This window comes from Haliaeetus leucocephalus, unplaced genomic scaffold (genome assembly GCF_000737465.1).
Source record: "Haliaeetus leucocephalus isolate CR32 unplaced genomic scaffold, Haliaeetus_leucocephalus-4.0 Scaffold203, whole genome shotgun sequence".
In the NCBI taxonomy this organism is placed as follows: domain Eukaryota; kingdom Metazoa; phylum Chordata; class Aves; order Accipitriformes; family Accipitridae; genus Haliaeetus; species Haliaeetus leucocephalus.
In genome coordinates this window covers 221180-247553 of record NW_010972639.1, presented here as the reverse complement: position 1 = coordinate 247553, position 26374 = coordinate 221180, and the positions used below count along the sequence as shown (strand labels likewise).

The 26374-nt window shown below is 37.5% G+C and overlaps 1 protein-coding gene across 2 annotated transcripts in view; it reads right to left on the bottom strand.

The window, feature by feature from the left end:
* FBN2 (fibrillin 2) overlaps positions 1 to 26374 on the bottom strand; it is a 173314-nt gene that overhangs the window by 42864 nt on the left and 104076 nt on the right. For both annotated transcript variants that reach the window (XM_010566065.1, XM_010566064.1), the window contains exons 21-34: positions 25544 to 25681; positions 24241 to 24291; positions 23624 to 23749; positions 20375 to 20602; positions 17738 to 17863; positions 15237 to 15365; positions 12984 to 13109; positions 12140 to 12265; positions 10621 to 10743; positions 10370 to 10495; positions 6647 to 6772; positions 5471 to 5593; positions 3891 to 4013; positions 2103 to 2228 (exon numbers count right to left, since the gene is read on the bottom strand). In XM_010566065.1, coding sequence (XP_010564367.1) covers positions 2103 to 2228; positions 3891 to 4013; positions 5471 to 5593; positions 6647 to 6772; positions 10370 to 10495; positions 10621 to 10743; positions 12140 to 12265; positions 12984 to 13109; positions 15237 to 15365; positions 17738 to 17863; positions 20375 to 20602; positions 23624 to 23749; positions 24241 to 24291; positions 25544 to 25681 — 1797 coding nt within the window. The remainder of the gene's footprint in view (positions 1 to 2102; positions 2229 to 3890; positions 4014 to 5470; positions 5594 to 6646; positions 6773 to 10369; positions 10496 to 10620; positions 10744 to 12139; positions 12266 to 12983; positions 13110 to 15236; positions 15366 to 17737; positions 17864 to 20374; positions 20603 to 23623; positions 23750 to 24240; positions 24292 to 25543; positions 25682 to 26374) is intronic.

The following is a 26374-nucleotide window of genomic DNA, read 5'->3' as shown; positions in this document are numbered from 1 at the left end:
AAGGTTGAAAGACACTGACAGAAAATCAGATTACATTGTGGACTACAGTGCTAGAAAAGAAGTTAAATGTTAACAGCATTAAGTGCAAAGTTACAGTTTTAGAAACAAACTATAAAGGACTTCTGAGTTGAAGGTAACTAAGATAACAGCGGAAAAAAACCCTGCATATACTGTATGATAGCAAGACTTTTAAGTTGCCAAAATAAAACAGCTGTGCAAAAGGCTAATGCAACTCTAGCATGTACCAGTGAGCTATTTTTGGCAGAGACAGTAAGTGGAAAGCATTAATACCTTTTTACAATGCACAGCTAAATCTTCATTAGAAATTCTGTGTACAGTGATCTGTTGAAGAGTGCTGTACAAAAATTGGATGAGGTGTGAAAAAGGGATATTAAAATTACTAAAGTAATGAAATATCTATTTTGAACTTGGCTTGCTTGCCTTAGCCAAAGCTTGAGAAGTGATATAATGCCTCTTTATAGGAATATATGACAAGGGGATACTTTTGAGGGGGAGAGAGATGTAAATTTTTAAGGGAAAATGAAATCTAAGATAAATGCCTAATATCCAACAGTTCTCAGTAAACTAAACTGGAAATTAAAGGAAGGTTTCTAAGTAGCTTGGAGTACAGTCATGGAATGACCTCCAAATCAGGTCATGAACACAACTTGTGTTCAGATGAAGCTTTATAAAGTTATGGAAAAGACTGTATCATTAAGAAACTAATGTACTGACATCTCAGGATTTCTGAAGAAATTGGATGAATTATTTGTCTTAAAATAATTGTACTAAATCCAGGCTTTGGATTTTTTCCTTTGAGTGCAGTAATCAGCCAAGAAGTCACCTTATCATAGGACAAATTAATATATCAACTTAAAAAAAAAAAAGAAGAGAACTTCTTTCAAATATTCAGCACCCAGATCTTTTAGTTCTCCAACAGCACAATTTAATCTATGGAATGCTTTCAGATCTCTGTTGGAATCACAGTAATATACCAATATACCAAGGATTTTTCCAAAATTCTACTATTTATTTTTCAGAGCATCCTTGTGGACCAATTAAAAAGCCAAATGTCGGTGACCCGCTGTCCCAAGAATGAGAATCATACTGCTTTTCAAAACATTGACTGGCTGATATCTATTTGGGGATTTTTATTAGAACATTGGCATGTCTGTAATATGACTAACTGACTGAGCTGCACTGAGAAGTTCAGTAAAGGTGATTGACAATACTTGGTGACTATTAACAGATCTGACCAAAACAGTTGCATAGCTAATTTTTCAGAAGCATCTGCAATTTTTCTACAGCTGGAAATTTGATTCATACATGTACACCTGAATGTTTGAACGTGCCAAGTTATGGACTGAATTTTAGAGACTACATTTTGGAATCTGTTTTTAATGTCTCATCAAGAATTTTAATTTCCTAAGATGTTGCAAGGTTTCCATCATTAAATATGGAATAAGCTAAAAAGCTTTGGAGCACCTGCTAAAAAGACTTTACTAATATACAGTTTGCTTACATTAGACAAAAAAAAGACATAAGAACCCAACAGGGAATAGAAGCTAAACTGGACTAGAAAGATAATAATCCCTTTTGCACTTCAGATGATCTGGTACAATATTGAGAGAGAAAGGGTGATGATAAAAAATCTCCAGTATGCATTTTAAGGAGTGTTACAAACTTGTTAAATACAGCAGTGATTCAATTTTCCTGAAAACATTTATTTTAAAATGAGGTCACTTAATGCAGTTTGTGTCTCCTGTGTACACATACTAAATAAAATAGCGATGAACACAGGGTTTTCCACACACTATTCACTAGTGACAAAAGGAAGAGAAATAATTAAAAAAATAAAATTACTGAACCAAACATCTACTCTGGAATTTTTGGACCAAGGCCAGGAAAACTTAATAAGATGAAAGCTAGCTTCAACATAATTCACACTGCAAAATAATCCTTGCTTGAAAAAATTACTTATACGTGAAGCACGTGCTGAATATTCTGCTTCCAGGTTGAGGTCCTTCCAGCACTTCTTGTTTTTTTATTTTATAGCAGCCAATCCAAACTCGGAAAACAAACCTGAAGTACCAGTGGCTTACCTTGGCATGACTTGCTGTCTGAAGCGGGAGTGAATCCCATCTCACATTCGCAACGGTAGGCACCAGGGATATTCAAACACTGTCCATTTTCGCACAGATTAACATTTTCTGCACACTCATCAACATCTGCGGGAGACAGAAAATTTCTTCGAAACCATGTTTTACTACCAAAATATAAATAATATCCTGACATTCAAAATAATAATGCTGTTGAGTATTGTTGATATAAACCAAAACATTTACACCTGAAGATGAAGTAAATTGAAAGAATGCAGAAAATCAAACATAACACCACTCCAAAATTATTCCTTTTACCCTGCCATGATTCCTTACTCCTTGTTTTTCAATAACAGATTAATTTTTTTATTAATAATGCAGGATTTTCAGATTCAGTACTATTAGCTTTGACAAATAAGTTGAATATTTTGCTTACAAAGTCAAAACTTAAGTCTCCTGGTACATATTGCTATGTTACTTTGACATAAAACACATTCAGAAGGCAAACTTTCTTAAGTGAATCATACATAGAAAATTATTTTCATACGCATTTTAGAAAATATTCTTTGAGGATTATGAATTTTACAACTACCATTTGCACACTACTGGGGATTCTCCTACTATGTCCCAAAAGTGATTTTTTTTTTTAAGAGCTATAGAAGAGCAGAATGACAAAGGAAGGCATTCACCATTGCAGTCATCATAAGGACTCATAATTTTGTCAGATATGCTTATGATTGTCTGAAAAAATTTCCAATATAATGTCTTCATTTTATTAGTCAATCCCTAGTATTGCATCTGATTTTTAAAAAACAGAAGATCTGAAACATGGTGTGTTAATAATAGGGATGGACATTCTTGTTCATTAATCACAAACTTGAAACACATAAACAAATAGTATTTGAAGATCCTTATTCTGAAATAAAGAAACCTTACAATTCTAATCAAAAGACTGTCTTGTTAAGGTATAAATTAATTTTGATTTAAAATGAGCTAGTTAGCTAATAATGAATGCATTCACATTAGTTTCTAGGTATTTTACTATCATTAGTATGCATTCTTTCAATACTTCAAACTTTTTGACCACATAAAGGTCATGTTAGAATTCAAGAGCAAAGATATTGTTGCATCTCCACTCTGTCAGTGATAAAAACCACAGTAACTCAATACTCGGCCATTAATGCTTAATATAAAATCTTTACACTTTATATAATCTTTTACATGTCATTTATTTTGAATCACTTGCTGTGTGCTAAACATTGTTCATTCTTAAAAGTGAACATTTACCAACAAATTTAAATGCAGAGATAATGGGCAATATTTTTCAACTGTAATTTGTTCTTCTTTTCAAAAAGTCCCGTGTTCATGATTAAATCCTGTTCAACTAACATAGTGAGGGAAAAACAGATGATGCCTTCCCTGCCAGAGACAGACATGGCCTACAAGACAGGAACCATAACAGAGAGCTGGTGTTTTGTATTCTTAACTAGAAAGTCTGCTGCTGCAAGCAGCACATGCACATTCAAAAAAATTGGCATGAGGAGGAGGAGGAAGAAGAAGGAGCAGACAGGAACTTCACCCAACAAATGGGCCCAGTGGGTCCAATTTGGCACACAAATCAAAGGAACAAACAGTTGCCTTTGTTAGCACTTCTTCAGCAGATGGGAAGAATCCTGATCTTAAGACACTTTTACATTTGTTGTCTTGCACTTTGGGCTTAGATCTAGTTTGCAAATCTTCCATACAACAGAAACAACCAGGGACAAGTCAGCTTTCACAGAAACTTCGTACCAGAACAAGTAAATCCATCCCCAGTAAATCCTTCCACACAGGCACAGCGGTATGACCCTGGGGTGTTCACACACTGAGCGTTCACGCTGCACTGGTGGGTCCCATTGGAGCATTCATCAAGATCTGCACATTACGGGCAAAAGAGTGCAAGCGGTAAATAAGCAGTTAGTATACCTGGCTTACAATTAACTGTCAAGCTAACAAGTGCAAAGATTATTTATGTCTCCATAAATACACAAAGTTCTCATTAGAAGATGCAGGGTTAATCTGCTGTGATTTCATTTTAATATTTCTTCCTTTAAATTAAAATGTCTGGGATTGGGCAAAATGTTTCCAAGCAACAGATGGAATTCAGCTGACTTGTTACTTGAACATTAATATCATGTTAAAGAACTTGAATTCAAAATTAGTTAAAAAAACAATAAACCAAAGAAATATAGTGAGGTGAAAATCTGCCGTACATTTAGAGAGACTTCTCAAGTAACAGAAGAATGTGACAACAATGTAACTCCATGAAAGTTAATGCAAACTTTGTTATTTACTTGGATGTCAACTTGGATTAAAAAAAAAACAACAACAAAAAAAACCACACAGAAAAAGAAAGAAGAAACTTCCCTTCCCCTCAAGGGCCCATTTGATGGGAATGGCCATATGGGTCCATGACAAATCAGTCACACTAGCTAGTGCTATGGGGTAGCCGACATTCCCTTCTCACCCATCCGCAGAGCGGTCTCCTGGAAGAATGCTATATCCAGGAGCTATTCTAACTATGAGGATGCTGCTGGAAAAACTTTTTAAGGTTTTCTCCTTCAAATGAAACTTTTTATTTACTTAGTAGAACCTCACATATTTTTAATTAAATGATAATAATAAAGACCAGGGGACCTTCCCCTTTTTGTCAGATATGGCTTAAAAAGCTTAGAAGATCTGGCTTGCAGTAAAATCTCGTAATATGGTATTTTTCTTTCACATATTACACCAATAAAGTGTAATTCTTAAATGAAGCTCGCCTTCCATACATCCCTAAATGTTCTGAAGAAAAGTTAAATCTTTTTTTACAATCTTTACACACCAACCTAAAAAATGAAGGCAAGGGGACACAATGCTGCTCTAGCAGCCCAGCAAAAGCAGAATCAAGTTTCCCATACCTCAAGTCCAGTCTGCTTCACATTAGGGCCTATAAACTAGATATACTACAGTACATTTACAAAAAATGGTATTAAGTAACAGAAATAGTATCTTACTGGCAGGAAATCACAAAACAAATTGCATTTTATTTTTGACCTTTTTTTTTTATTTTGCACATTCTAGCAGTTGTATGTAAACTTTCTAAAATACATTGTTAATTCCGTAAGACGTTACACAGACAGGCTTCTGAGACAAACCCTTTTTTTTTTCTCAGAAAACCAAACCCCTGAAACGTTAAGAAGCTTGCATACCCATCTATCCACAGAGTACAGCAGATAGAAGAGTAACACTTCATTTCTAATGGAGTAATCACACAGTCACATTACCGGCTTTCATTAAAAAAGAAAAGAAAAAAAGAAAAAAGGGAAAAGCTTTATTTTCTGTATACTTACCAATACATTTAATACCATTTCCAACCCATCCTTCTCTGCAACTACATTTAAAACTTCCTGGTACATTGACACATGAGGCATGCATGTCACAGTTGTGAGCACCAATTTCACACTCATCCACATCTACAAGCACAAAATAAACTATTAGTATTTACATCAAGAGCACTGGACTACTACAAATTATGTTCCTTTTACATGTTGCTTATTTCCACTGTGCAGGTTTGCAGTCCTTTAAAAAAACAAATGTTCAAGACTACAGAATAACTCAAGCAAGTTACTTTGTATTATAAATTAATAAAAAATAGTGACAATTGTCTTTTCATTTTGTTCATTGTTTGTAAACACGACGGAATTAGTCTGCTTTCTTACAACTGCTTTTCAGTTTGAAATTAAAGCTGTTTTCCATACATTTTAAATATGCTGACCTTTATATGTCTAAAAATGGGATGAGACCTTTGGGTGCACAGGCACATTTCAGTTGCAAAAATGATTAGTCCAAGACCTTAGTAATTACAGAACAAATTGTTAAAGACCAAATTATAGGTGAAATTCTGTCATCTTTCCCAGGAGAATAATTTTGGATGAACTTAGCTTCCTGAATGCTGTGGACCCAGCTTGCAGAAGAGAAGTTACTGCTTAACTATCACAGGAACTCGTAGAGTTTGAAACTGACTATGATCCTTTAAAACTTGTTAGCATGGGTTGAAGGACGGCATATACTTTTCCTCTTACATCATCACTGTTTTTTATTCTTTTCTTTTACTTTTTTTCCTTTTGTCTTGTTCTTAGACTACAGGGTCATTTCCTGCAGCTTCAGTTGACAGATGAGTTCATACTTTAAGTATGTATGACAAATGAGTACTGCTAAAATACTTCTAATACAAATGCAGCTGTGCCCACCCAAGCTATGTTTCCCCAAACCTATACTGAAAAAGCTTTGTCTTTAAAATTACAGTTATGTAAGGGGTCTCTCATATTATAACGATACTGGTAAAGGAAGGTACTTTTTCAAACTCTGGATACATGCTGACAAATGTAAAATATGTAGTCTTAAATTTACTGTTATGTATAGATACCAATCTCTCACTTGTGTGTGAACACTTGTGCATGTATTTTACCTGAAAGCCAACCAAGATATGTGCATACCATGATGTATATGCTGGAAATTTGCTTTACCTGTGCATCCTGTGGTTCCTTTCTTGACTGAATATCCTAGCTGACAGTGACAAATGAAGGAACCTTTAGTGTTTTCACACTCCCCAAACATGCAGATGTTGGAATTCAAATCACATTCATTCACATCTGTAAGTGCACATAAATTCAATATTAGTTGAACATTACTGCCATTTAACTGCATACTTTGTCTTTTTGGAATACTTCCATTCAGGTGAAAATATCAGAAGCATGGTCCACTCCTGCAACATGTGGCATTTATTAATCTTCATCATAATATATTTCAGCTGTTCCATTCTGTATTCTTTTAAATCCCTAAAAACAAGTAAGGATGAATGTGTAGTCCAAATACCACAGTATAGAATGCTAATTATTGGGCTATGAAGTCAATTACTTCTTACAAGAACGGCTTTAAAGGATTTTAAAAAAACATATTCTTGATCGTAATATAGCTATAATTTTCTTCCAAAGAAGAATTTATACAGTAAATTGGTTACTTTTCCTGTACTGATATTACCTACAGGTTTCAATTTGCACATTTTGATCACTACTTAATATTAAATAATGATATATACAAGTGTGTCGATACCTCTGAACAGCATTTTTCAAAATTATAAAAAATAATAAAGTAAACTCAATCAGTTTTTTTAATAAGAATTCAACTTAGGAAAGACGATGAATCTTATGAAACAATGAAACAGGTATAAGAACAAACTAGAATTGGGCACCTGTCAAGCAGATAACTGAGGAGTTTCATATGAGTGTTCTGAGTCATACTGTAGTGGGGCCATACTGCCCAAAAGCTTTTCAAATACCTTGTCCAGTATTTCCATTCGTCCCTTGAAATGATATTAACTAACAGTGTTATACTATGACATTAAAGAAAGCTACTGTATTGTGGACAAAAAGGCATTTCTGGTACTTGTAATTGTCCTTTTGAGAAAAGTAAGATGTCACGTAATGCAGCCAAAGCAGACGCCCACATCACATATAAATTAAAAGTGCATTAATTGGCATATAATTAATATTAGCTTGCCTTAACCCCCAATAAAAGCATGTTAAAACAGTGTAACTAGCAATAGCATGTAAGTATTGTGTAATACTGTGATGGCATAGCCACAGTTTTGCATAAGGATGTGAGCAGGGAGACTGCCAAAAGGACAAATAAAAATGGGCATAGCTGCATGTAGGACACATCAAAGTCATAGAAGTTGCCAGACAAAAGACAGTATCGGCAGAATGGACTGCAGATAGGCAGGAAAACCTCACAGGTACACCAGAAGAATGACTGGCAAGACAAGAAAACAAGATAAGCCATACAAGGAGAAGAAGGGACCCTCCTTTTTGTGAGGGGGGCAATAGCATAAAAACATAAGCATGGAAAATTGGAGAAGAAAGAAGACAGACCCACTTCAGTTCCAGCTTTTCTTGTAGACAAGTGCTCAAGCCTGATCACCTTGACCGTTGTGCCTAAGCAACACCAAGGGCTGGAAGCCAGTCAATGCAAACTACCCATAACAGCTCTGTGGTATTGTATACTTGCATATAATTTAGAATGTGATGGTTAAAAACTAAGTTTTGTATGTGCAATAGTAATAATCAATATTGTGTAAGAACTGACCATTGGCAAATGTGCTGTTATTAAATGAATTTAGTAAAATTTAGTTTTGTATTTTAAAACAGGGCTGATTTTCTCAGTCTTCTAAACACTCCCACTACAGCAACCTTTATTGCCCTAGTATATTCAGCTGTCACACTATGAGGCAAAGGAAAGCTGCCATGCTCTTAAGTCTCCCCAGTTGCAAAAGCTGCAGACTTACTCTGTAGTTCTGCTTGCTGAGACACCTCTGGAACATAAGGATTGACCTATTTCTTCCAAAATCTCACTGGAAATGCCTGAACTATGAAGCATATTAAATAGGGAACTCTTAACACCTCAAGGGAACTTCAAACTCCTCCTCTTAGTAGCTTATGGCTATAAGTAGCTCTGGCACAGCCTTCCATTTAGGTTTCGGAGAATTCCTATGGATCACTGGCAGCTTTTAGTACAGACCTATATTTATTACTCTGCTATGCTATTAGAAAATGGGTAGCTAGGAAATAATTTTTAGTCAACGATCCCAAGTGTGTATGTTGTGTGTGGTGGGGCAAATTCCTTGCTGACAAGAAACAAAGTCCCTCTGATTGTGAAAGAAGCTGAAAGAAACTTCAAGACATTTCAAGAAAGGAAGAAAAATCAAAATGTCTATCAAAGCTGAGGTTAAGTAGGAATGAAAGAAGAGGTCAATAACCATTGTCCTAATGGTGTTGCTGAAAGCCATTTTGGGAGAGGATAAAGAGCAGAGACATTGAGATCATGCCCTTGAGAAGAAATGCTTCCAAAAGTTAGAGCTATCTTTGGCACATACAAAGACACAAAGCCACCACAAAAGCAACATTCAAGGAGAAGTCAGGCTGCAGATGAACTGGGGAAAGACCCTTGCAGAAAGAACAAGTGATAAACCACAACTAGAAAAGTCTTCCCACAACCTCCTATTAAAAAAAAATAGTCACAAGGTAAAACAGGGCATCAGGACTGTAGATGTGCTCTTGTGCCAGACTCCCTTCCCAGACACCTCAACAATGTGACTGCTCAGCACTTGCTGCCTTGATGTGACTGAAGCTTCAAGAGTGAGGTATGTTTGCTACTGATATCTCCCTGTTCTTTGCAATTTTACTGAGTGTTGCATATATGATGAAAACTTTCCATTAGGAACAAAACCTCTCCTAAAGAATAATGTAGTTTGTACCTGAACTGTGTTTTAGATTCTTATGCTGCATGCTAAATCTTCAGTATAGGCTTTCAGCTATAATACAAAGCTTTAACGTTATTCCAGAATTTACCTCATTTGAAAGCTAAATAGCTTACAATTAAAGATCTGATTAAAAACTTGTAGTTAAAACATAGTCATCTTATTAGTTACACCTATATCAACTTTTTGACTTTATTCAAATAGCTGCAATTTTACACTAGTTAAATGGCAAAGATCACCTAATTTCACACACTGTCAAACAAATAGAAGACACTGCAAATATTTCTGCTGAAAAAAAAATCAAGTACTTTGTTGAAAGTAGTGTTAAGTTCAGTAAGAAACTGTAGTTATCTCAAAGGCTTTTTGACAAACTGGATGATGCTGTTAGCAAGGAAAGCAATTACATATGTGGCAGAAATTCACATTTTCTCACTGTGGGTTTCTAACCTTAATATCGGATACTGTTTTCCTAGAGAAGAACATTTAAGAGGAGTTGCGTATAAAATGAAAAAAAAGTATTCTGATTATACAGCTACTAACATGGCTAATATGAAAGAATTATTGAAAAGATAAGTTCTAAACATTCAAGTTGGTTGCATAAACATGGAGTATGTGTGCAAAATTGAAAACAAATACATGGAATAACATAAAAGTGAAGGTGGAAAGAAAATCTTAAAATTCAACTCTATGGAAAAAAGGAGACAAAACCACCTCAGGACAGCTTTGCTCAGCATTACATATAACTGTTTTCTCATCCGTATGTGTGTGCACACACCCCCCTGATATCTATAGTGACATGCAAGAAAGATTTACAGGTTATTTTTTTGTATAATATAGTTTCAATATCCACTTTCAAGGATTCAGCAGAACATCCTAAAACATTAGCTACAGAATTTTTAGACTTGCATTAAATTTGGTGCATATAGCTACTTACCAATACAAGTTTTCATGTCCATAGAAGCCATAAATCCATCAAAACAGAGACAGCGATATTCCCCTGGAATATTAGTACATTGCCCACCATCACAGATATCTGGACTGTTTTCACATTCATCAATATCTGAATTAAAAAAAAAAAAAAGGAGATAATAATTCTGTCACCCTGGTACGGCTCAGCTAAAAGAATACAATGTTCATATTGGCTGAAAGATATGATGCTGGAACTTTTAAGATACTCAAACCTACCTGCACATGTCCTGACATCTGGCATTAGAGCATAGCCATCACTGCAGCTACATTCATAGCTGCCTTCTGAGTTAGTGCAGTGGGTGTCACAGCCTCCATTCACTATCATACATTCATCAATATCTGGGGGAGCAACATAAGTAGTAGTAAGTCTACTTCTGTAAGTGTTGTGGTTTAACCCCAGTCAGCAACTAAGCACCACGCAGCCGCTCACTCACTCCCTGCCCACCCAGTGGGATGGGGGAGAGAATCAGAAGGAAAAAGGTAAAACTTGTAGGCTGAGATAAGAACAGTTTAATAGAACAGAAAGGAAGAAACTAATAATGGTAATAATAACAATAATAAAATGACAATAATAATAAAAGGATTGGAATATACAAGTGATGCACAATGCAATTGCTCACCACTTGCCGACTGATGCCCAGTTAGTTCCCAAACAGCAATACCCACCCCCAGCCAGCTCGCTCCAGTTTATATACTGGCCATGACATCACATGGTATGGAACACCCCTTTGGCCAGTTTAGGTCAGCTGTCCTGGCTGTGTCCCCTCCCAACTCCTTGTGCCCCTCCAGCCTTCTTGCTGGCTGGGCATGAGAAGCTAAAAAATCCTTGACTTACTATAAACACTACTTAGCAAGGACTGAAAACATCAGCGTGTTACCAACATTATTCTCACACTAAATCCAAAACATAACATTATACCAGCTACTAGAAAGAAAATTAACTCAATTCCAGCTGAAACCAGGACATAAGGAAAACTCATCTTCTCTGCCATTTTACTTAGCAGATGAAACAGTTTATCAGTGACATGATTATGAATTTTTGTTCTCGCTCTACTGTCTCTGATTTATATTTTGTTCAGCTTTCTCTCTTTCAACTGCATTTTCATCTGTGGGAGCAAGTGGCTACTTTTTGTTGTTGCTTTTGTTTATATGTATCATTACAGATGTAAAAAAAAAAGTGCAAAACACAACATGTGGGAAGTAATGAATTAACTTACGTTTCATTAAAGCTTGAAAAGTAACGCAAATTTATATTTTTGCAAAAAAATAAACAAAATCAACAAATAAAAAAATCTCAATACCTCTGTTCTCCTTACCAGTGTGATGACAACTACATAATTCAGTATTACTCCAGTTAAGGATTTAAGAGATGTATACAATAAAGAGAAAAAGTGAAAGAGAAGCTATCAATGCATGGGGCTGTTCTTGCTTGATCAAGAAATTAAGCAGTATTTTCTGGTTGTTAGCTCAAGCCTTTGATTTTAATGGAATAGTACCATAAGAATATTTTTTCTCAACGTATTCTGCAGAGCTCAGTACAGCAACAATCTTTTTATACCTTCTTTATAATTCTAAGGTAAAAGAAGGGTCCATGACAGTTCATGATGTGCCTAACAGCAGATGAGATGGCCCTGTGCAGTTTCAAAAGCAAGGTATGAAATTACATAAAAACAAAGACAGATGAAACAATATATGCCGAAGCACAAATACACAGGAGAAGGTGTACAACACTTGCCTATGCAGCCTTGTCTGTCAGGAGTGGCCTGGTACCCAGAGTTACAGGAACACTGGTATGTTCCAAGCATGTTCACACACTTGCCATTTCTGCAGAGACTGTCACTTAATGAGCACTCATTTACATCTGGAAAAGAATCAGTCATATCAATTACTTGTTATTCAGAATGCAAACTCTAACTGCTCAAATGCCAGAGAGTGAGAGGTATTATTTTAAACTGGTGGCTTTCAGGCTTTTTCCATTTCTTTCTTGTTCTTAGGATGCTCCAGTTCAAGGTAAGGAGCTCTGAACATTATGTTTAAGCCAGTGTCCAAAGGTTTATCTTTTTTTGTTTCTGGTCTGTGAGCATTAACTGCACAGTGTGCTGATTTAAACCAACCCTTGAAGCAACTATGCATCAAACACAGAAACGAAAGAGATAATATGCATTCTGTTTTTTGCATTTTTTTCACCATTTTGGTAAAATATGTGCAAAAAGGAGAGCTGCATTTCAATAAGGGACAATACTTTTTTGTGACTGTAGTAGGAACAAATTTCACTTTGTGCTTGTATGTATTTGACTTGAAAGTTGCCAGCGAGATTGGTACAGTCCTTTGAGTTACTAAATAATCCCTAAGAGGCCTGGTAAAATAACCCTCTCTGAAGTCAACAGCATTAAGGGCACTGCAGGTTTTACAGGATCTGTTATAATGTTTTAATTTGAAGATACTCATATAAAGGAGGAGCATGAATTTGTATAAAATATTCTTGAGACCCCATCCTTGCCAGAGACAGGAAGTTTTCATAGCACAAATGACCACTCTTCTCAGAAAGCTGAAGACTACTATTCTGAGTTGAAACTCACCTATGCATTCCTCACGTGATGGTGACAGCTCATGTCCCAAAGGACAGTCACACTGAAAACTCCCTTCGGTGTTCACACATGTGCCACCTCTACACAGCAGAGGGTTGCGCTCACATTCATCAATATCTGCAAAGAAACCATGACAAATATAAAATCATTACTAAGAAGCAACAATGAGAAAAGCAATTCTCGGTGTCTGTAAGTGACAAAATCTGGAGGTCAGAAAATAAAAGGATTGTTTCATTGAAGCAGTGCTGCTCCTGTCCTCATACTGCATAACAGGGCAAACAAAAACCTATACATTATTAACTCTAAAGATGGCTATTTTTCCCCTCAAGAAAACCAGAAATTCATCATTTAAAATTAAGTATTCTAGGAGACACAGGACACAAGAGAAGACAGCAACTGTTTGGATGGTTGGCATTTAGAACAATGTATTAATATGATGACATTTTCAAAAAAGTGATTCTTAATGCAACCAGACAGCCATTTACATATGCATTGAAATCGTTGTCTATGGATGCCATTAATGCGGATGTGTGTGTAAACTTTTAACTAAATGGCTATTCAGTTTGATAGCTCCTGCTATGTCACTGTGTGGCTGAGAAATATGCTTGCTAAAGCTCGTAATGGCAAACTGAATATTTGACTCACAAACCTGATAAAAACAGCTAACACTGTAGATGTGGATGAAGAGAAATATGACCAAAAGATGTTCAAGCTGCAGAATGCACTCACACTTTTGGACTGCCAGGAAGCATTATGGCTACCTATCCTTGAAACTAGGGAATTTTATTCAGAGAGGCAGACTAGTTTTATCTTTCATTAGCCTGAGTATTTAGCCAAGATTTCATTGGGGTTTGCAGGTTATTCCTATGAGGGGAGAAACTGCCTGATGATAGAATTCAACACGTCTTTTGCAATACTCCTACTTGGATAGTCCTCACAACTCCAAAATGTTTTCATTGAACATTACGCCCTCCTTTTCTTACTTCCTGCAAAAGGCCCTCAAGAAGTCACTTCTCTTCTTATCTCCTCACTCTCTGCTTATTTATGTGACATCTTGCTTCCCTGCCTTTGCCTTACAGATAACAGATCTCCACCATACAGTATTGATTCTCTGCATTTGCTCTCTCTCATGAAAGCTATTCAGCTTCCACAGTTTTGATTCTTTGCTATGTTCATCTGTGATTCAGGAAATTATTTTTTGCTGGCTTTTGAAGTCTAAAAGCATCAGAATTTGCAGGAAATCAAGTAAAGGTGACAGGAGGCCTGCATGGCCTCCTGGTACACAGAAGCATAGGACCACTTGAGTTCAATTATGAGCACAAAAGTTCCTGGCAAAACTCAAACACAAAAAGGAAGCATAAAATAGGCAAAAGCAGGGACAGGTGATGCAGGAGAAATACAGAGGCACTGTCTGAGTCTGCAGGGATGGGGTTAGGAAAGCCAAAGCCACCAGGAGCTGACCCTGGCAAGGGGTGTGAGGTATACCAGCAGCAGCAAAAAGATGAGGGGAAATGAGGGAAAGGAACTGCTGACAAAGGACATGTAAAAGACCCATGAGTGCTGAGAGGGAGCTGGCCAATGTCATTTTGAAGCCACTCCTGACCATCCTTAAAGGTCATGGAAATTAGGCAAGGATATCCAGGGTGGGAGGAGAGATGTCAATCCAATCTTCAAGAAGGGGAATAAGGAGGACCCATTCAGCCTCATCAAGATGAAAATCTCAGACTTTTCATTTCATTATATACTTCATGATGTACTTCATGAAGTACTCCACAATACTAACTCAAGATTTTTTAAGGTTGCTAGTAACTTTTGGTGTCTCCATATCTATTCTTACAACTTCAGACAGACTAAAGAGATCTGATTTTTCAGGAAATGCTCTCAGAATTTCTGGAGTCCTAGAATAATCAAGGAAAAGTGAATCACACTGCTTTTGAAACTCCAGCCTTCTACTCCTAACTTTACCAAATGTTTGGATACCTCATTAGTCACTTTTAAACCACATGAATGAACAGTTGCTGCCATTCTAAAATATCTATACAGAAGTGTGTAAAAGAACAAGCAAAGCTATAGGCATAGTTCAGTTACCTGTCCTAATTACTGTATATCTGTCTCATTTGTTCAAGTCACAATAATTATACTTATGAAGTGTTCAGTGGAGCAGACCTAGTATAGTAAAGAGTACAGTCAGTCAGGCTTTGTACATTAAATGGACAGACTCCAGGTCATACTGGCAACACTTACCCATACAGTTCTTCATCATCATAAATCCACTTTCATAACCATCAAAGCACTCACACTCAAAGCTTCCAGGAGTGTTGACACAAGTACCACTTCCACATAAGTCTGGGGAGATCCGGCACTCATCAATGTCTATTTTATAGTAATGGAGAGGTAGAAAAACCAAACAAGAGTTTAAGGTTATCCCGCTTTTCACAGAAGAGCACACTTGGCCATTATAAATTAACTCTACTGAAATCATATATAGTGTATAGATCAACAGAGAAAAATGAAATTAATTTACTATTTACAGGAATATTGGATTATATGGAAGTTTGTGAAAGATTCATAATGCATTGTGTTCAGAGCTCTCAACTATAGACTATATTATGTAACAAGTAGGATTCCATTAAGTGTAATTTAAGATTACATTTCTAAGGAAATTACTAACTGTAACAAATTATGAGTTGGTATTATTACAGAGGGACCAACTGACTCGATGACTACACTGCCACTGATATTAAATTGCTTATTATGAAGACATTTATCCAATAATAGCATTATAAGCTTACAGATACCCTTTCCATTAGGAACTAAAGTAGCTCCTTTGAAAGCTAGATTTACAGTTCACTGGTTGTCTTACTAGTTAAGTTTGAATGAAACTTACTGTGGAAAACTATAGCAGGTTTGTAGAAGGTAAAAAGAGAAGAGAAGCAAGACCTCTTTGTAAGACACACCAGTAGTGAGGCAGGAAGCTAGAGAGGAATTTGTAATATGGGTATGATCCAGTGAAACAGGTCAGTGTTGAAGGGGAGGACTGGAAAGAAGAACTGGATAGCCTGTTATTTACTATCTCCTCACATCTTTCCAGACTTCTCTCTTCCTTAATGTACTGCTCATCCAGTGTTTTGGGGGTGAACTAGGGTTCAATGCCTTTGTTTCGTGTTCTCCACTCTACCCTCTGCCTTCAGCTTCATTTACTACTGTGTCATTATTTTTTACATATTAAGAAATCATGAACTCTTTACAGGGAGTAAAAATAACAGAATATTTGAAACAATGAAGACATTAGTCCAGTACAGGGCAGAGGACTGGATCTGTCATCCAAGAAATCCAGGGAGCAAGGAATCAAAGAAGAGCATCAACATGTTTGCAGTAAGTTGGTGGGCTGGGCTGGACAGTAGACTCATTTGTGTAAGTGGTTGAGGAAAACTAGGCAAGAATAAGCTTAACTAAAGAAACTGCTAAAGATTTAAACCAGTTCTTTTTTCAACACATGCAAGAGTCTCTTTTGCCTCTGTGTCACTCCTCATGGCCAGGTTTCTGCCGGGTGAAGATAGTTCAGTCCTCGCACACAGATGTGAGGAGGTGTTCGATGGTAACCCATGTGGTGGGCCTGGGATGTTAAGAGAGTATCTGGCCTCCTAGAGGCTTTATAAAACATTTTGTTGCTAATTTAAACAAAAAAAAGTCTTCCATTTAATAAAATGTGGTTCTCTACAGCTGCTCAGTGGAACATTTTCATCAGAAGAAACTTTCAATGAAAAACAGAACAAAAAAAAGCTTTTGTAAGGTGACGTTTTCTGACCTATTCTTGTTCGTTTAGAAAGAAAGTTTGTTAAATGCATTTCTCATCAATGCAACCACTATAAAACCAAGGAAATCACCAGTTAGGGCAACGTTAACATCCAGACCAACCTCAGTTAACATGCCTTACCACCCACACTTCGTATTACTCAGACTCACTCATAGACGCCTGTGTGGTATAAAAAAACCTCCTTCATTTTCAGCACAGAGCCACCCACAACGCAGGCATCCAGGTTCTCATAACCAGAAAACTATCAAGCTTATCTTCTGTTTCAGTTTTTCCAGGCAGTAAATAACAAAATATTAAACTTTTAAATTAAATGCACATCTGTTCTAGAGTTAATGTTGCACTGAAGTCAGAACTGCAAAGGTGCCTTTGTGTGTGCTTGGCTATCAAATCTAAATGAAAATTTGCAGTGGAGTCTCTGTTTGGTAATACAATGACCAGAGAGTAAGGAACATAAATTAAGTTAATCTGTATGTTAGAACATTGAACTTGGCTTCGCTGGTGATCCTTATTGATTTTTCAGGTTGTACTGATACAGCATGACCTGAGCATCTTTAACACTAATTTAAAAAAATTCCTAATGTACATGTACAAGAAGAATGTTACATTTATTAAAGAATCATTTTTTGAAAGGGAAACTGAAGACAGTTGGCCATTCTGTCTGAAGATCAAGCTCTTAGAAACTGAAGAAAATGAACCATGTTAAGTTTCCAGATCACCAAGTTATGCAACAAGGACAAATTCCTTTAAAATGCCCCAGGGAAGTGGTAAAGTCCCCATCACAGGATGTTTTCAAGATGGACAGAGTGCTGGATAATCTCACCTAGCCTCCCTTTCCCACAAAAGGTTGGAGCAGATGATCTTCTGAGGTCCCTTTCAACCTGGACTATTTTATGATGCTAGGAAAAACTGGGGAATACGCCAGACTTACCTGTGCAGTTTCTCTCTTCCATATCTAAAGTAAACCCACTGTTACATCTACATTTGAAACTTCCAATTGTGTTTCTGCATTTACCATTCATGCACATACCAGGGAACACTTTACATTCATTGATATCTGTGAAATAAAAACAAAAGAGCATTCTTAAGCACAAATATATATATAATTAATGGCAAATTTCCTGTTACTTCTTGCCAGCTGCAATGGTCATAAGGCAGGGTTTGGGTTGCAGAGGACTGGAGGGATGACCTCCTCCTGCACAGGTTAGGAGAATGAAAACATGAAACTGAGGAGGCAAGCAGGAGGGGACATTGCTGGAGGCACCACTGGAGATGCACTCTTGGAAGGCAGAATTCCATTACCGAGGAGGAACCCCTGGAGGACCTATGTCAGGGCAGAGACACCCCTGAGGCACCACAGCCTGTCAAAGACCCACACCAGGGCAGGGACACCCCTGAGGGACTGCAGCTGTGGGTGATTCATGCCAGGGCATGTGGCCTATAGGTGACACAAGCAGGGGCAGGAACACCCTGTGGGATGCTAGCCCATGGAGGACGCATGCTGGGGCAGAGACACCTCTGAGGGATTGCACCACATGCAACCCCGGCTGGGGTAGGGAGATCCCTGAGGGACCATGACCTGTGGGTGATCCATGCAGGGGCAGCGACACTCCCCAGGGACTACAGTACATGAGTGACCCACACTGGGGCTGGGACATCCTGAAGGAGCATGGGCTGTGGACAACCCATAGTGAAGCAGAAACACCCCTGAGGGCCTCTGTCCCATGGAGAAGCCCCATGCCAGGGCACAGGAAATGAGTAAGAAGGAAGGAGCAGCGAAAGAAAAGACTAAGCAACAAGGGGTGACACAGAGAAACCGTTGCAGTCTCCCCTGTGCTGTCAACTGCCTCATCCACGGGACTATGGGGGCCGGACACTTGGAAGGGTGGAGAAGAGGTGCCGGGCTGAAGCCAAGTCTGCGGATAAGGGAGAAGAGATGTTTCCCTACCTGTTGAATTGCTTATGCTTGCTTTGCTTCTCCATACCCAAACCAGTAATTAAAAGTTGATGTTAATCAGCAGTCAACCAAATTCAGTGGAATACCCTGACTTGAGACTCTTTTGCCCATGATGCCAATACATGAATTGTGTGCTATTTTGCCTTCTAACACAGTGAATATTCGTGGTGTTCCTGAGCCAGCTTGTAAAAGATGTAACTATTAGCTGGTTGATTGTTTTTTTTTTAAATGGAGATTGCCAGAGTGATATCTGGAGCTCAGTTCAGAAAAGCGTTTTTTTTGTTTTGTAGACTATCAAATGAAATGTTTCACCTCTTTTAAACGTGTTCTGCTGGACAGCTGGATAACACAGGCTGTTAAAGGCTCTTACACAGGACAAATGAAGGTTTTTCTTGTGTCAGCCTCTCTCGTATGCAACCCCCCAACAGCATTTACAAACTTGAATGAGCTTTTCTTACAGTCTATTATTTGCTGGATGAACGTCCTTACCCAAGAATCATCTCTGATGAAACAAACTTCTCTTATGTATTGGCGTGAATGGAAGAAAAAGTGTGATCCAAATACAAAAGCAGAAACAAGAAGCAAAACCTTGCAAAAATCTTGGAGTGGACAAGATTTTATTATTATTAAATAATTAAGAATTTATTATTGCTAATTGAATAAATTTTAATAAAAATAATAAATTATATCATTATTAAAATTCTTATTTGTTTAGTAAATCACCACTGAACATTGAGAGCTTTGCCTGAGAATAGTAACTACTGAAAATCAGAGCTTATTTATGGTGAAGCAGAGCTCCAATCTGTTAAACTTTTCTCAAGCAACTCAACATATTTCAAGACAAATGCTTCAGAATACATCCTTTCAAAAATAAATAAAATACCAAAACATTTCTGGAGTACTCAAGCTTCTGCACGCAGAAATTTACAGTTTTTCTTCTCAGACCTCAGTCACCTAAAACATCTCAGATCTGGTTTCTTAATATTTTCCAGCCTCTTCAGTTTTGTTTTTGCTCTACAGGAGGTGAAGCTAGTAAAAACTGGACAAATGGCTTTTATTTACTTCTTTATCACTGCAGCTCCTTGTTATCATTGGCCTTGTAATTTTAATGCAACAGACACCTTTCCCTTTTAATCACTTATTAATTCTGCAAACCATAGAAAGAACCCATCCTTCTTCAGTCTCTCTTTCAGAGAACCCTGGGCAAATTTTAGTAATATTTTATGTTTACATCTTAACTCCCTGACTATATATAACCTCTTCTGACCCTCAGTTTACTCTTTGCAAAGCACTACATTACAAAAGGTGCACATTTTCTGTTATTCTCATCGTTTAGAGCTCCCCTCCCTTCAGTCCTGTCATATTAATTTCCTTTTTCTCCTTACCAAATTGAAACTTTGCACCATTTTCTTCTAGGCTCCTGTAACACTCTTGAGCACCATGCAAGCATAGAGTTTCCCAGCTGTAAGGTCAGCTCTTTCAGGCAAACATCTTTGTAACATCTCTCATCTCAAGTACATAACAAACACAGACACAAATCCTGGCATTTTCTTAGAATATTCACCCAGATGTGCCTATAATTCACTTTTAGATCCAAGAATGAACCCTTACCTTTATAAAATGGCCTGCCAGTTAGAATATCTCCTCTGTTGGAAAAGCCAGGACCTCTGGGGCACAGAACCTCATATTCCTTGGTGCCAGGCTTAGGACACTCCTCGCAGTCGGAGCCCCAGGCAGCCCCCACAGCACAGCAGCAAGCATCCATACGAAACTTGCCAGGCACAGACTGAATGCACTCATCTTCATCCCATCTCAAGTAGCATTGCTCCATGCGAATATCTGCTCATTTTACAACAACATATAGGCATTTTACCTTTTGCTGAAGTTTTGTGTTTTTCAGAAGCACCTATTTCTGAGGCATGAATGCATGTGAGGCTCGGTTTCTGGGAGACAGATTTCTGCTCAAGACTCTACACCTCTGCACAATGTTCAAACATCTTAAGTCTCTAATACTGCACTATAGTTAAGTTTCTGGATCTCTGTTGTACCACATAAAAGTACAAGCATTTCTTCTGTTGTCTCTGAATACCAAGATATAGCATTACTCTGACATGATTGTACTTTTTAGGTTTCTATGTGTATTTGATTGATCAGAGACATGTATTTCTCTACTGTAACAGGTATTCTCATTTACAAATTGACCTGCATTCATGGTAAAAAACCCAAACATTCCTATCTATGTTTATATTATTAAATTAATTTAATAATACAAGGAATACAGAAAAAAAAAATTGCTGACCATTGTTAGACTTATTTTAACTCCAGTTAGCAGGAGCAAACAATATGGTTTCCAGAAAAATAAATTATGGTTACACTCAAGGGTCCCATCTGCAGAAAAGCAGGTCAACCAAAAGATAGATCAACCAAGTGTGCAGGCAAAATCTGTACTTGCATACGCATCTGTCAGGAAAAGTACTACACGCTGGTCCATACACAGAAAAAAATCAGCTTTGCTCTATCTCACTTACAGAAAAAATAACAATTATAACCCATTTGAAAGCATCGATACATTCCACACTTTTCACCTATCTGTATTTCAGCGAACAAAAATAGTTGAACATTTTTAGAAAATTTTTTAGTATTTGTTAAAATATAAAATTGGTATGAAAAAAGGGTTGTTAAGTCTCTACATGCTGATTTCTACAACATAGGAGAATTTCTATGCCCCAATTCCAGAAATCTGGCAAATAATACGAATAATGGTAAATGGACAGTATCAATTACAGCAGTGCCAGAAAAGACATCTGTGATACTATACAGAAATTTATTGGTAGCTTAATGGTCTCCAGTAAAAAAGAGTTATTTTCAGTGTGTAAGAAAGATCATAAGGACACACCATGTCTGATAAATAGCTTCTGGGCATATTCTAGAACCTCCTGACATGACTGAAATGGACTGGAGGTCAAGCTGTATTTTCAGGATCCATATAAGCATTAATGTTTCATATGATACACTGGACTGGAAGTTAGGCTTTAGCAAACCTAACAGAATGCTTAAATGCTTAGTGCAAAAGCTTTGGAGAAGATGCAAGACCTAAAAATAACACAGATGAGCTGCTGAACTGTTTTCCATACAAGCCCTTCAAAGTTTTGCAGATTTATAACATAAATTTACCCTATGCACATCTGAAGTTAAAAAATTTAGAAGCAAGTATAACAAATGGAAATCTTTCAAATACTCATGGTTTCCTGTAAACTATTCCACATCAAGATCACACTTATTTTCATTTCCAGAGATTCAGCAAACATACTGCTAATAAATATTTGTTTGCACTAAATTCACTGTAGTGCATCCTGCAGCAAATAACCACATTTCAGAAATACATGACATAGTGCACACTGCTTGCATAGCACAGGAGAAGGCACATATCTTGTAATACAAAAGGTCATTTTTTTAATTAAAATAAGAAAAGGCAACATGCCTTTGCGGGTAAAGGAACCCTGTGTCTTGCTTGAAAACAGCTCCTTTCTTCCAACTTTTCATTATATCTATCAACCGCAATTAAATTCACACCTGTCCTCATCAAATTTCTCATTGAGAAGTAATACCGGGTTGATGGCCACAGATGCCAGTGACTGGCAACAGAATTACCAAGTTTGGGAGGGTTGCCGTGGGTGGAATATCAAGTGAAACTAACATGCAAAGCTGTGTATGATATGCACAAACATAGTAGCATGTGGGCAGACTTGGTTGTTAACTGTTTCTTTTTTCTGAGACATTTATACTGATTGTACACATCCACTTATTTTAAAAATTCTGCTTATTTTAAAAAATATCTCTAGAACTACATTCACATTGAAAAACCCCACAACCTGGTAACTGTATCAGCTACTAGTAAGGCATAGTGCAGTTAAATCAAAAGTGTTCGCTTAAATTTGAATCTGCTTGAGGAAAGAGAACACTGTTGAAATAAAAAAATGAAGGATAGAGTAGGAAAATCCTTGACATAAGGCAAGGGCTAGATTTTTTTTTCGTGTTTTACTGCACTGTTTTCTTAAAAGAAATCAATGCTGTCAGGAATCATATTTTTACAGTCCTTAGAAATGGTTAGAAAAATTAATATGGATTCCAAAATCTATTCTAAACATCCAGTACCCTGACTTTATCTTTTTTTCATCTTTTACCATTGATTTCTAAAGATGCAGATTAATAACGCTTACTACACTTGCTACAGGATACTTCTGTTTTCTTGGGCTTACACAGGGGTTCAGTATTTTTTATACCTGAAGTCTTTCTTAGAGAAATATATGTCTTCACGGACATCATGTTTTGTCAGTAGAAGACACTAATCTGTGCAAGAAAGATAAGTCTTATTTTTATCTACGCTCATTTTGATTATTCTCAGACAGACCAATTTGCATCAGCATATCCATGCTACAAGGTAGTGTCTGAGTTTCACAAAATGACTAGATAGCAATAGAGAAGAGCACCATTCACATTGCATTACAAGCTGCTGGGTGGCCAGCTGACTGCTTATCATCTAGCTCCCAGCGAGTCAGACATTTCTGTTTGTGAATGGAGTCAAAGAAGGACAGCACTCTAGCAAAACCTATTGATTGCACTGTAGGCAAAACAAGTCTTAACACAAACTTTCATATTCCCCCAAGGGATTAACAGCTCTTCCCTGAACTGGCACAGGCATTTGATATCTAAGCAGCCATAACCTGAAACACAGGCTTAACAAACTGCTTTTGGAGGAATTCAGAAACAAACAAAACATCCTTTCACAGCCCTTTGAGAATAATTTTGGGCAACTGTTGGACACAGCTAAAAAGCTGGCAGAGTTGAGTGTGCTCTTACCTAAACACACTCGTCCTGTTCCATCCAGTGTCAGTCCTTCAGGGCACTCACAGTGAAATGAGCCTCTGCTGTTAACACAACGCCCGTTGGGACAAACCCCCGGGAAAACATCACACTCATTTACATCTGTCCGGGAAACAAAGAGTTGAGTTATATGCTAACTTGAAGGAGACAACTACAGCTTTATTGAGAATTTCAGCTACATGAAAGAAAGCAAGAGGCTTTCATTCATACTGTATTAGGGTCTGAACACTGTTCTGAACAAGCATGTGGCTCAGTCTCAAGGAACTCTTGCAAGATCTTCAAGTCATAGGGCACTAAGATGCCACATTCTCTTCTCTAAGAGAAGATGATGGATTATGGATGAGAGAAAGGAAAAACTGAAGGGATTAAACGTATTTTGAAGGAGCATTTTCATTCCATGCTCTTTGGATCATTTTGATATTCTCCAACAAACAGTGTAACATAACACTTCTCAACAGTCAGTAACTGCGAAGGCATTCATCTAAGGTCAATATGATTATGCCTGACACAAACAACAGCAAAATAATTCCTCTTTTATCTCATTTTCAAAGGAAAAAACCCGTGATATCTTGAGTAAGAAGCAAAAATTTCACCTTCACAGGTAACACCCTTCACTCTGGCAAATCCTCTTGAGCAAGCTGTGTCTGGAATCAAGCCAGAAAGATGTATCACTGATTTAGAATGACAGAAATATAGGACTAAATAATTTAAAAGTAAAATGTATCTTCAGAAGTCTCTAATAATTTGACCGTATGAGGTGGTGAGTGCTCTAGCCTCAATCAAGAAAAGTAATGGCTCATACATGTTACTTAAAACAAGTGAATAGTTGAGGAAATTAAATCTTAGGCAGTTACTCTTTCATGTGCTTTCCTTAATGGAGACCAGAACGCTCAGCATCTAATCGTACCAGTCTCTGTACTCAGATGTAGCTGAAAGGTAAATTTCCTGTAAAGTTGCATGAAGATTTAAAGCTTTAGTGATGCCAGTTATCACGAAAAGCTTTTTTTGCACTGCAGCTTAATAAAGGATCTGAGCAATGACATTATTTTAGGATACGCATGTAAAATGTAGCATGACATAGTGATATGAAAGCTTGCTGAAACATAACTAGTTAAAGAATAGGAAATTAAATGGCCAAATGTACCCAGTCTGAGCTCATTAGCTCTCTAGATTGATTAATTTTTGATTAGCTTTATCAGTTTAACCTGACCATGCTGCTTCCTGGAGTCCAAAGTAGTATCTTTGCTTGATGCTGCATTACACAGTTAAGAGCTCTGTTGGATGTTGTTTGCACCGTGCTTGTTAGATGGGATACATGTACCACAGTTACTGTTCCAATTAAAAATGAAAGGCTAAAACGTCCTGACACTGGTTCAGCTGCAAGCGGCATTATTCAAACCTTATGGGGAGAATGTGGCCCAGTTTTTTTTCCACAAACTAGAGCACACAGTTAGCATTCCTGCTTCCAACTTCTAGACCTAGCCCTGTAATCTAATAGTAGTATTATTCTGCAATCAATAATTGTACATAAGCTATGTGTTTGAAAACAGCTGGAAAAAGTGTTAACAGCCCACAACATAAAAAGCCCTCAAGACTTTCACCAGATATTTCACTTTATTACTGTAGTCCTTACTTCCCTACCCCAATGCGCAGTCCCTGTGGAGATGAAACATATGTAATTATTAAAAGATTTATTCACATGTTATTTCCTGGTGACTTCAAAGCTACTGGAATGATCTCTGATGGTGGAGATTACACATGATGCTAAATAAGACAACTTCATTTCATAGGCTTTTTGTGTTGTCTGTTTGTTTGTTTTCTATAAAGAAAATTATGAGAATCTATCTGGTGGTACTTCCTCTCTTCTCCGAAAAGAAGCAGGATATGAGAGCATACCTAATTCACATCGCTCACATGGGCTGCCCCAAGCTGCTCCTAAGGTGGCACAGCATTCAGATTTCAGTGTAGCACCATTGATGTTGACTTCACAGCGACTGTCTTGGATGTTAAGCCAGCAAGTCCCCTTCAGGCTATCTGCAGCGGAATAGAAAACAATACGGAACTGTCACAGCAAAAGAGCTGACATGCCATGTTCATGCCACCAGTACACAGAGTACCAAGGGAGTGCAGGCTCTCTTTTAAAAGAACACCTTCCATCAGAGTCATTTTGTACACATCTTAGTTTAGAAGTGGTGGAAAGGAATAGCACTATCACTAAAAGTGAGCCACAGAGCACACTGCTTGAGGCATTTTATAGTCCAGGTCCCACAGCTAGCAGAGGTTCTCCAGATACTACAGTGGATTTATTTATTTATTTATTTAATCTAGTGACTGATCAGTCTAAAATACACAAGTTACAACAAAAACAGAGATCACAACCTGGGACTCCCCCTTCCAGCTGACTGCCTAAACCACTGGGTTATGAAATCCATGTGCTCTTGACTCCCTTTCAGTCAGCGAACCTTCAAGGTTGTCAGGAAGGAAAAAAGATAAAAATGTAGAGGATAGGGGTGTGCTATATTCTTTTAGGGGTTTGGTTCTGCTGGTGCATTAGCTATGCTTTGAACACGCTTGTTAGGTTACACTCCACTCTCTGCTCCTGAGGGCTCAGTCCCAGCACACCCAACTCCTGAATCACAAATTGGCTTGCCAGGCTGGGAAACCACACCAGCTCAGGGCAAACCAATTCCACTAAGTGCCCAGCCATGTCAAGCAGCACCCACTGAC